This window comes from Meles meles, chromosome 10 (assembly GCF_922984935.1).
Source record: "Meles meles chromosome 10, mMelMel3.1 paternal haplotype, whole genome shotgun sequence".
In the NCBI taxonomy this organism is placed as follows: Eukaryota; Metazoa; Chordata; class Mammalia; order Carnivora; family Mustelidae; genus Meles; species Meles meles.
This window is the reverse complement of record NC_060075.1, coordinates 37,992,490-38,005,300: the sequence shown is the minus strand read 5'-3', so window position 1 is coordinate 38,005,300 and position 12,811 is coordinate 37,992,490. Positions and strand designations below refer to the sequence as shown.

At 37.3% G+C, this 12,811-nt stretch overlaps 1 protein-coding gene across 4 annotated transcripts in view; it reads right to left on the bottom strand.

Moving 5' to 3' along the window:
- DOCK4 (dedicator of cytokinesis 4) overlaps positions 1 to 12,811 on the bottom strand; it is a 432,562-nt gene that overhangs the window by 231,328 nt on the left and 188,423 nt on the right. For all 4 annotated transcript variants that reach the window (XM_046020394.1, XM_046020397.1, XM_046020396.1 and 1 more), the window contains exons 2-5: positions 9,475 to 9,558; positions 7,205 to 7,245; positions 5,145 to 5,200; positions 419 to 515 (exon numbers count right to left, since the gene is read on the bottom strand). In XM_046020394.1, the coding sequence (XP_045876350.1) occupies positions 419 to 515; positions 5,145 to 5,200; positions 7,205 to 7,245; positions 9,475 to 9,558 (278 nt within the window). The remainder of the gene's footprint in view (positions 1 to 418; positions 516 to 5,144; positions 5,201 to 7,204; positions 7,246 to 9,474; positions 9,559 to 12,811) is intronic.

Sequence of the window (12,811 nt, the reverse complement as noted above, 5' to 3'; positions counted from 1 at the left end):
CTGGTTCATTTGGCCTAAGGAGTCTATCATTCTCCATATATTGAATCATTTATAGAAAATTAGAATAAAATACCACCAATACTCCAATTGCACTGAAAATAAATTTTTCTCCTTGAAAATTAAAAATACTCAGAAAGCCTGACACTATTTCCATGTAAACCATTCTGATTGATGAGATGCCAGAAAAATTATCTTTTACATTCCTGCATCTCGAAAAAAAAAACTTAAGAGAGCCCACACTTAGTGGACACATGGATTACAGCAAGATTATGTCTTATTAGGCTCTGTATTTCTGACTTCTGGAGGACCCCTAGTGCCTTAAACCAGGTGCTCAAAAATTAGTTGATGCTAACTCCTGTTCAAGTTTTTCTTAAAACAATTCTCTATCCCAAAATTATGACATTAAAAAGTTACTTACCACATAGAGCTGTTTCCACATGGTTCCCCAGTCTCTTAATGTTGATGTCATTTCTGTTATAACGGAGTCTTCAGTGGGAATAACCATTTCAAATTGTCTGTGAAATTAAAGGAGAAAAACAAAGTCTACATGCAATTATCATAGATAACAATTTTCTTTGAAATCCTCTGAAAGATAAAAGTGGGACAGGAAACTGCCTATTATTTTGGGTTCTGCAGACTGTAACGAGGATCTGATTAGAGACCCATGTGAGGAATGTTATGTGGGTCATGGCAGAATAATACCAAAAGGTCCAGCCACTTCATCCACATCTAGTTTGAGGAGTGTGGTCAGAAGCAACAGTATCAGAAGACTTCTGCTCCAGCCACAATGTGACCACTAAAAAACAACTCATTTAACCTCCTAAGCCCAAAAGCCTTCATGTAACATGAGGTCACCAAGCCTGCATAAATTATGAGATAGCTTTTGCTTTTCAAGCACCACGACCATAGGACTCAAAGGGAGTAACAGACTTTTTCAATGATCAGGGTATAATGGCTGCAAACAGCCAAACTAACTTAGTGTTAGAAATATCTAGACACCAAGGTACAGATTAAACACTCACTTGATCTTTTTTTTTTTTTTTTAAGATTTTATTTATTTATTTGACAAACAGAGATCACAAGTAGGCAGAGAGGCAGGCAGAGAGAGAGAGGGAGGAAGCAGCCTCCCTGGCTGAGCAGAGAGCCCAATGCAGGGCTCGATCCCAGGACCCTGAGATCATGACCTGAGCCGAAGGCAGAGGCTTTAACCCACTGAGCCACCCAGGCGCCCCCACTCACTTGGTCTTATCAACACTTCATTTTTATTATTTATACATGGGACCATGAAAAAACGCTTAGTCTCTTAGTAATGTTGTCATGCATCATCGAACTTAAAAGCTTTTGCTATCACAGATGTTCCAACATCCATTGTGCAATGTTCCTCTCTCTGATTGGGGTCCTATACCGTTGCTGTTTTTTCTCTAAAAGCAAAACATTATACTTGTAAAACATTCATATCAACATCTTATAGTGTTTGTAAGTGGTCCTGATATTGAGGGGATACATGAAGCCATGGACAAAAATAAAATCCAAGCTTCCTTTATCTTCCATATCTGTCTTTGACATACAACAACCTTTTTTCCTCATCTCAAATTTGTTTTTTCAAATTCTTTTCAGTGAGTGTGCAGGTTAAAATGCCTAAGTGGCTATTATCAGTACAACGTTTCAAAAGAATGCTACAAGCTATTTGATAGGACTTATTTTCTTAACATGTATGTATTTTTTCAAGGACAACATCTAACAGGTACAAGGTAACAGCTTTTGAGACGCCGAACCAGGTTGTCTAGATGATCAAGGGAAAATTACTTCTTAGCATGAGGCTAATAACTGCTCTGTTCTTTTGTGATGTTATATCCAAAGGGTGTATAATTGTCATTTGTAAAGCCTTCTTGACAGCAAGTAAGAGAACTAAAATCTTCACCAACAGAGGCTCATTTCCTCATTTCATTGGGCTGCTAAAGCACTTGCTCTGTATTTCCCTTCTTTCTAGAGCTTAAACACAGCTGAAAATGTAAAAGTGGGATTTAAAACTAGGAAAGAAAGTAAACAGTAGTATAGGAACTGCAACACACACAGAACCTTTTATCAAGTCTACGTGTGACATTTTCAAATTGGTAGTGCCTTTATTTTGCTTTTGAGGCAGCCGTTACAATTTAAATGATGAATATTTGGAGACAGATTATAAAATGATCACATGTAGGGTCAAGAAGGGAACAATGAATTTCCAGGACAACTCGATGCCCTACTTAACATTTAAAAAGTGGCATGATTTAAAAAGTGCATGCAGCAATTAAACACTACTGAAGTGGCCTCGTTGTTCATAAACCGTAATTTAATTTAAGGACCCCCATCAGCCCGACAATGCTCTGAAGACCCAGGAACCAACAAAAGGGCAGTTCCATCTGTGAGACGTTGATTTGGGATTTGTTTAAACAAAATGTAAATTTTTAAGAAGCCTGACAAAATCACCATTTTTGGTGAGGCAGCTGTTTCCTCTTAATTATATCAAAACCAAAGTCAATGTTCAAACAGTAGTAAGTAGTGGCCCCTGAAATTACATTTTGTTCAGTTATCCTGAGATGTACTTTGCAGCTACTTAATCCTGGTGGGCCATCAGGCTGCTGATCCTAAAATAAGAGATGTTAACATCAAAATCCCAAAGAAGTCCCTCTTTGGGAAAGCAATTATCTGGTAATACGTGTTCTCAAATGTTTTCAGGCTTAAGTTGTTCTTCCAGTTAACGGTCCTAGAATCTAGGATCTCAATCAATTCCGATAATTTTTTTTTTTTTTTTTTAAGAAAACAAACTTAGGGGGCACCTGGGTGGCTCAGTGGGTTAAGGCCTCTGCCTTTGGCTCCGGTCATGATCCCAGCGTCCTGGGATCGAGCCCCGCGTTGGGCTCTCTGCTCAGTGGAGAGGCTGCTTCTCTTCCTCTCTCTCTCTGCCTGCCTCTCTGCCTACTTGTGATCTCTGTCAAATAAATAAATAAAATCTTTAAAAAAAAAAAAAGAAAAAAGAAAACAAACTTAGGGGTGGCGCCTGGGTGGCTCAGTGGATTAAGCCTCTGCCTTCAGCTTGGGTCATGATCTCAGAGTCCTGGGATAGAGCCCTGCATCCGGCTCTCTGCTCAGCAGGGAGCCTGCTTCCCTCTCTCTCTGCCTGCCTCTCTGCCCACTTGTGATCTCTCTCTCTCTCTGTCAAATAAATAAATAAAATCTTTGGAAAAAAAGAAAAAAGAAAACAAACTTGGGTTCTACCCTCAACGTTCTCCTGCTACTTAATGTTTATGATGCCTTATGTCACGTGGGGAACCAACAACCAAGTCTTAAATTTACACAACTAAATTTTGAGACATCTATAGCCTTATTTAAACTTCCTCGGGCTCAAGGAAGGGGGCCAGACATGTATCAGTTACTGTCTAGGAAAAAAATAAATAAATAAAAGAAGGCATTTGTTTTGATAATGACCCACCCCATTCTGCTTTGAGAGGGAGGACTACCACTGGGTGGAATGATGCTTGACATCGTCTTTGCTAGCATCCTCTATTTCCCTTGCTCTGGGTGTTCGGCTAGGGCTGAGCGGCCCTTTGATCTACAGAGTTAAAGGGGTAGGGTGGGGCTTGGGGCAATGGCAGCAAAGAGAACTGGCTGCACCGGTCTACCTAGCTGGTCACCATTAAGGGTCAGGGTAGAGACTCTGGGGTTTCCACACTGTCCAGCCCAGATCACTAGAGCAGAAAGGTCAGAACAAAGAGTGAGCCTATGGCCAAAGTATCTTCTATGGTTTCCTCTGGTTTACTTGGAGGGTAGGGGGAGGCTGGACAGTGTCAGAGTGAGCCTGGTAGGAGAACTCCGGAAGGACTGTTCACTCTACTTGATTCATTTCTGGTGGGTTACAGCTATACAACCTTCCCAAAGGACACCCATTTATTAAAAAGAGTAGTAGCAGTTGTAATTATTCATATCAGAATTATGGTTTTAATCTACTATTTTAAATAATTACTACTGCTACTACTAGTAATAGTAATATTGTTTAAAGTAGCATATACGTGTGTGTATGTATGTGTTTCTGTGTATACGGATACACAATATAAGGATCTCCTACAGTTTTATCTGTGTAAGTAACTCCCAAGGTATTTATACCATAGACTCTCACCCACCTGCAGAAGTTATTTCAATGCACTAAGATTAATACTTTACCTTTATAGACAGTGGATATAATAATCATTCACGTAAATAGCATCCTTGGAACTATTTTGGCAAAATTCAGGTTTGAAGATCTCATTTACTATGATTTAAAATGTGCTTTAGTCATTCAAGTAAACTGTTATTTTTTTTCTATTTGAAGTAAAATGTAATTTTTATGGCTGAATCTGCATTGTTTCTTCTGTCATAAAATGACAATCATTCAATGGTCCAGTGAGTATTCCTTATGGCACTGACAGCGAATGTTTGGGTCCAAACCCACGGCCCACTGATAATGAATGGTCTGCTCATGATAACCGCTTAACTAAGCAAGTTCTACAGTTTTACACTGATATTTTATTTGAATGATCTGTTATTCTGACAGCTCCTTCAAGTCCTTTGGGAAATAGACTAGAAAACCTTCTAAAATGTATGAGACATCTTGGGTAATCAATGAGCTTAATCAAACAATAAACAGAAATGCCATTTCCTAAAATAGAAGAGTGGCTTTGTGAAGTGGTCACACAAGGATACGGTATGATCCCGAATTAGGAGAAAACAGTCAGACTTGGCTGCTTATAATCAGTGGTGAATCTAGGAAATTCCTGGGGTTTGAAACATGACTCAGCACTCCATGGGTTGGCTGCCATGCTTCTCCATACAGCAGGAAACCAAAAAGAACCAACTCCTTCTGCTTCAGATTAGGTTGATTCCATGATCTGTGGACAAGGAGAGACCTGTGATGCCCTAGATTCTCCTCCAGTCCAGCACACCCAGACGGAGGGAATTACATTTTCTCTACCAGCTGCCTTTGTGTAATCCACCTTTATCAAACCACAAAGACAATGGTATTATCTCCTGTAGTTCATTTCTCAAGACAATTACTAAGCCTTTCAAATTCTCAACTAAGCAATGGTTCTGTGACAATCCTCTCACTATTAATAAAACTCATTTCTTACCCTTTGTTCTTCACACAGGCATTTTTCAAGTGAACGTAGCTGGAAGGAAAGATACCCTGTGGGAGAAAACAGGAGGTTACAGCGCTAGCTGACTGATAAGGCAGGGATGTTTGTACAAGTCAAATGGGTAAAATACAGTCACACAACCTGAACGGTATCAGGAAAAGGGAAAAACAACGTCTCTACCGCACTGGATTCATTCTTTTTATTTCCTACTATTCACTAGTTTACAAATTCAGGGATTCTCTAAAATAATTTAAAAAAATTAAATCTCACTCAAAAGTATATTCTTTATAAAACAGAAAATCTTTAAATTTTCAGGAATTCTGCATAGAAGGCATGTTACACTGAATAAGAATTTTTTAAATATTGCATAGTTTTTTAAATATTGCATTAGCTTTTGTTTCTTTTGATAGTTGTTCCTTTTCTTCTCCCTGAAACATTCATGTCTATTTTAAAATATACATGTAAGAAAAAATACCATTATGAATTGGGAGACAAATCATATATTATGTGTTATGGAAGATCTTTGATGGAAACACAGCAGCAATTAATCACCAGGCTGATACCGATGGAACAAAAATTAAACAAAAGACAGCATGCTACCTTAAAGCTTTTTACTGTAGGGAAAAGATAGGACAAGGAAATTGTTTCTTTGTTCTAAATGCGAAGTTGAAAGAAACAACATAAAAAAATTAGCATCAATTTTATTGTCCATTAAATGACAATACCCTCTGAATGATTTTTGATGTATCATCAAATGACAAATTCAATTAAATATTTAGGAAAGCAAATGTCATTTGAATACATTATCACCTCTGTGGATCCAAGGATAACATAAAACTTAATAAGCAAATTCTGTACATACTACAGTAGTAAACAGATACATGTTAAAAAATACATATTTTTTCCTTCAAATTTTAACCCAACATGGTAGGATTAACAAACAGAGTAATTATAATTAATAGGAAAAAGTCAGAACTTGAGGTTAGAGGAGTGGCAGAAATAAGCCATTATACATTTTTTTTTCAAAATTATTTCAAATGAATAATTAAGTACTGAAGCTACATTTGCATATGCCTTGCAGATGTACAAAAATAACTTTAAATGAGGGCTAAAGTATTTTAAAAAATTAAATTTCTACATTCTTTTGTCCCTCAGGCTCTCCTTTAGAATGACCAAAAATAAATGAAATACAGTTATTAAACATAGCTGGATGATCTAGAAAAAGGTGTGGTTAAGCAGAAAGACAGGCGGAAGAATTTAGATCACTAACATTATATTCTGAGAATAAGCAATGATACAATTTCTTATCTACAATCCTAATAAAGCCAGAATTAAACAAAGAAATGAACATGATATGCAAGAGAATATTACAGAATGTGGGAAGTTTAGATGAAAGTTGGAGAGATTAGAATAAAGGAGACAAACACAGATAATAAATAGTAAGGATGTGTTTCAAGGTCATAAAGTATACAAATGAAAGGTCAAACAAAAATCATACTACTTCCTACTGTAATTCCTGAGGATGTATATGACCATATGAAGGATAGTGAGTCTTAGTTTCTGTCTGGAATGGTCAGAACAGGGAGAGCTTTATAATAAGGTTTCTCCATGTTTCACAAGCCCAAACCCAAAAGGGAATCTTATTAAGCTGCTGAAACCCACGTGTTTCTCCACACCACTCTTTTGCAAAGGATATCACGAAAACTCCAAGATTAAATACCTTTATTCAATTTTTCTTTTGGAATATCTATTTCCCCTGCTTGAATTTTAATTTCACTCTCTCCTAAACTAACAGTTCAAAAAGATTTTGTTTATATATAAAGAGCTTATTAAGGTCTTCTCAGTACAAACTGCAAGAACTACGTAGGATTATCATTTCAGTAGCACGTCTTAACGATAATACAAGTTCAAAGGAATTTCCAAAATTATGAAAATCCGTATTGCCATTTGGCATTTCAATTAAGACTCCCAACTGTAATTTCAATTGTAAAATGAAATAAAACAACTTTTTAAAAAATCCCGTAATTACGATTATGAGTAGTATTTTTTATTACCTTGACATTTGGGTTTTTTAAGGCAAATCCTCTGTACCACCCTGTGGAGAAATATCATGGTTATTATTTTGATAAACCATTGTAATATTTTAAAGAAAAGAAATGGCTACAAATAAGTCTGTCCTTTACTGATGGAATTTTACCTTATAAATCAAATAAATATTCTGTGTATGAACAAGATGGGAGTTGGACTGGGCTAGACTATAGCTCAAGTGATTACTAGTTTAAGAATCCTATTAATAAACTGCTTAAAAAATTGTAATTGAAATTTATTTGGAAAATAGAAACATGCATAGTGGAAGCACAAGGTTTGGAATCAGAGCATTGGGCTTAAATCCTGGCTTTGCTACTTATCAGATTATTTTATTTTGGGCAAGATAATTTATGTGAGCATCTGTCTCAGGGAACTTCAAGAATCTGCACAAGATTTAATATGTTTCCAATTTCTCTTTGCCCAACTACAAGGCCCAGACCTCACCAAAGTATAGGTAGGGCTCAGCCAACAGTCATAGAGTAAATTTGCACTTCCTTGAGTCCATCATCTAGAGTTAGGATCAGTCTGATAGCATAAGAAGAGGGAAATCAGGTATCATCCATCAAGAAAAGTGATGGGTACTCTTATCCCCAAAATGTCCTACGACCTGAGCTCACCCTTTTATTCTATAAAATGCCTATGACTCAACCTCCAAGCAACTCTGAATCAGTATTGTACAGCACTATCCTGAAAGAAGGATGTTATCTTTTTATAGTTTAAAACAAGTATAAGGTATATATATATGAAAATGTATGGTAAATAAATACCCCATAAATGTATTATTTTTAACTTACAGTTTCTTCAGGCATAGAACCATTTTGTTTATTGGTAAGAAATTACCATATAACAAATATTTTGTAATATTAGACTTTTTTGATTAATTGAATTTTTAAAAATAAATATTTGAACTGTGTATTTTAATATTAAAAATTTATAAATTATATAAAAATTTATATAAATATTAAATACAGATATTTAAACATTTTTTGTTCCTTTTAAGATATATTGTAAATGCCGTGCCTAACAGCTTTTAAATCAGTTTGAAGAAAGCAAAATGAATTGAGCAGAAACTATCTATCTCAGGATTAAGGAGATCCCTTAAAAACATATCCACGAAATATATCCATTCTTAAATAATCATTTTAACGGAAACCAAAACTTTTTGAGAACTGCAGAAGTCTCAGAGAGAGGTCTCTGTCAAAGGTTTTTAGGTTACAAAACTGCTTCCGTTAGCTATGGAGTCCGTTTTCATGCACCAATTCAAAACAGATTTTATATTTATCTGTATACAAAGTAAAAACAGACAAAATGGATCTGACAATAACATGGAAGACCTGATTATATCTTTAAAGATATCACTCACAGTACACAGAATAAATGTCCATGAATCACCATTTAATGCGAGGTTTTAAGTAAATCTGACAGTTCTATTTGGAGGAATAGTTTAATGAATCTTGACGTGACAGAATGTTATCATATTATAAGTTCCCATTAAGAACAACATTTCAGGAGGAAAAATGGATAGTTTTGGATATACTGATAGGGCTTTAAAATGCCATCTCATTAACGAGAAAAAAATAGTCATTTCAACTAGGATCTTTGTGAGTAGGAGAGCTTAAGGATGTTTCATGGAACAGGATTGGAAACATTTGACAACATATTAAGTATCTTGATTTAATCAGTTACATGTTGCATGAACTAATAACCATAAAGTTCTTACAATATATTCCACAAACATTTCATATGTACTGAACTCAAGTTTGGGGGTGGCAGGGAAGAAGACAGCAGGACTAAAGTAGAGCTGGCCTTGGCAGAAGTCCTCCCCAAGGTATCTGATTACCCAACCTTGGAGAAGCCATTTCTGCTCTGGACCTCTGTTTCTTCCTGTCCTGGGGGACCTACTAGACCCTTGAGCTTCTGAGAAAGATCTTCTAGTTTGGCAAGGAGTCACGAACTCCCACAAATACAGTAGCTTCAACTGTTTTCTATGGTGGGATCTACTGAATGTAAGGAAATAACGTTAGGAAAAACGTATTAGCTTAAAGACAGCAAATGATGCTTTTCCATAAGCCAAACACTGAATATGCAAGAAATAAGCTTTGTCAAAAATGGCTCACTGTGACCACTGGAAAAATCCCAGAAATTAACAGAAGGACAGAATCTGTAAGCATTATGAACTGTCCAATGGTGAGGAGGTTGGTCAAACAACCTCAAGCAATCTCATTAGCCCACTTACCATCACACTTCTCCAGGATCTGAACTGTATCTCCAATTTCCAATGACAGGCCATAGGGTACAGTTCCTCGAAAACTGGCAATAACTGTAAGAGATGTTATAGAATATATGAAGATAATCATATCGGTTATAGCCAATTATACTGCTCACTATTATATGTCACTGACTAGGAAAAATGAATGTGAAGAGGAAGTACACTTTGAGTTAAAACCTGCTGTCATACTTAAATTTTATATATTTTTGAAGAGCATCAATCTTTTTTTTTCCATTTTATTTATTTTTTCAGCGTAACAGTATTCATTGTTTTTGCACAACACCCAGTGCTCCATGCAAAACGTGCCCTCCCCATTACCCACCACCTGTTCCCCCAGCCTCCCACCCCTGACCCTTCAAAATCCTCAGGTTGTTTTTCAGAGTCCATAGTCTCTTATGGTTCGCCTCCCCTTCCAAATTTTTTTTTTTTAATAAACATATAATGTATTTTTATCCCCAGGGGTACAGGTCTGTGAATCGCCAGGTTTACACACTTCACAGCACTCATGATAGCACATACCCTCCCCAATGTCCATAGCCCCCTCCCCCTCTCCCAATCCCACCTCCCCCCAGCAACCCCCAGTTTGTTTTGTGAGATTAAGAGTCATTTATGGTTTGTCTCCCTCCCAATCCCATCTTGTTTCATTTATTCTTCTCCTATCCCCCGAACCCCCCATGTTGCTTCTCCATGTCCTCATATCAGGGAGATCATATGATAGTTGTCTTTCTCCGATTGACTTATTTCACTAAGCATGATACGAAGAGCATCAATCTTAAAGCTTACATACTTTGCCAACTTCTGGGTGAAGTAAGTGTTACAAATATGAATTTTAAAGATATGGAATTTACTAAAATAATACAAGATATCAAGAGTATCACTCAATAACCTATGTGACAAGGTTATTTCCTGACAAGATCTGTGTCATTCTTGCTTACTGCTATATTCACTCTTCATCCGGACAGCTTGCCCACAGTTGTTACTCAGTACATCTGTGTTCACTAACAATGAGGAATACATATCCTATGTGCTGTTCAGCTTGGTTTAGCCTTTCTATTATGTAGCTTGAAGGAGATTTCTCTTTCCTAGACTATAAGCTCCTAAAGAGAAGAGACTGCATCTATTTACTTGCTAAAATGTCCCCAGGGCTTAGCCAAGTATGTGGCATAAAAGCAATCTTCTTGTAGTAATCAATAGTAACATTTTATTTAGTCATGACTAGACTTCTCTCCTAGGATTAAACACACAGCCACCATGACAATTCCCATATGCCTTAACTCTTGAAATAGGGCGTGGGTGTCCGGGGGTGTGGGCAGGATGTCACCATTTAGCCTTACCTAGTGGTTATAGATTGACTAGTTTCTGAAACATTTCACAGGGTGGGGCAGGACTAGGATGTTAATATCAGATAAAGTATGTATAGGTTAGTCATCTCTGGGTACCTGGAGGAGTTACAGAAAGAATGAAGCACAGTGATTTTCCCCAGTAGAGTAATTCCTGAGTCAAAAACGAGACAAGTATGGAGAAATAACAAAAATGCTCCTCGATACATGAAAAAAACAAAAGACATCTCCGGATCCATACAGCGTACAGTAATCAACTTTCAATTCACATTAAAAAAAAATAAAAAAGGATAGTAAATGCTTTGATTTTTAAAAGATCAAAATTTTGAAAGTGAATTTTATAATTCTGCTTCAGAGAGTGAGGTTGAAATACAACCCCAATCCCCAAAATAAATTAGTGCTACTGTTATGAATGTATTTTAAAAGCTTGAAGAAACACATGAATCTGTCAAAAATCAGGACATGCCGATAAGTAATGGGTTTTTAGAGAGGTCTGAAGCCCTTTGATCATCTCAAAACAAAATTAACAGTAGAGATCAAAACACAGGACAGAAAACAGTATATGAGATAGATGAAAATAACTGTAGAGTAACCAAGTTAGAACATTTTAGATAAGTACTAATTCATGATGTCATTCTCTGACTATAACCATAAATACCGTATGACCTCATATTGATGTGCTAGAAGATGTTTGCTCAAAAATAATCCAGGGTCTGTGTATCCTGATAGATTATCTCAAATAACTTCCAGAAACCTCTTCTTCTAAGAGATTACAACTGAACAGACAGTAGACTAGTAACAATTTAAAAGACTTCAGAGCAAGCTTGCACCCAGAATTGCCCTTCTGTATTCATGAAGTTACCTTGACCGCTCACAAGCCTAGTGGTTCCACACGGCTCCTCTTCGAGATCTAAATGCATGGACTCCCCAGCACAGCTTTCTCTATAGCTCTGACCACTCATAAATGTCTTTGTAACTCCCAAGGCTGCATTTCTCTCCTGGTCCTCATCACCTCCTTGAACACAGTAGTAGCAAGCATGGATTTCACTTCCTCCTCCTCCCTTCATGCTTCAGCCCACTCAATCCAGCCTTCATTCTGCTCTGAAACCACTCTAGTGAAGTCACCATCCCCTCACTGTGACCACATGCATATCACTTTCAGGAGTCTGTCTTCTCTTGAACCGTGTCTCTCACATTCCCCAGCCTTCTTCTGTAGACATTCTTTTATTAGCCCTCTTCATGTCACCCAGCATTCTATGCTATAAAACAAAGGAGGTGGACAAGGTGCCCTCTGCTCAGTCATACCCCAAATCACAGCAAGCTCTTTTTTGCAGGCCTCAGTGCCTTTATACATATTAATCCCTTTTGGGAGGGGGGGTGCCTATCCCACTGCTTATACACTGCGAACTACGAGTAGTCTTAGTTTAAGTTCTAGCTCCAAGGTTAGCTCTTTTGATTTCCTGATGCCATCCTTTTCCTCTTCTCATCTTTGCTTCAAGTGGAATCAATTACTCTCTCATCTGTGCTCCAAGATTACTCTGACCACACCTTAAATAAGGTAAGGCACCATATAATATTATACCACTTTATTCATCTGTGTCTACTTGAGAACATGAACTATTTATTCTTTTTTTAAAGATTTTATTTATTTATTTGACAGACAGAGATCACAGGTAGGCAGAGAGGCAGGCAGAGAGAGGAGGAAGCAGGCTCCCGGCCGAGCAGAGAGCCCTATGTGGGGCTTGATCCCAGGACCCTGGGATCATGACCTGAGTTGAAGGCAGAGGCTTTAACCCAGTGAGCCACCCAGGCGCCCCGAGAATATGAACTATTTCTAAACCACTTTCAAGACCCAGTATATACGAGTATCTGAGTACAGGAACAGAGAATGAACACAGACACGGAATAAATAAAGCCACTTAAAAATGGCACCCAGGTTTTGGAGATTCACAGAATGTTAGGTC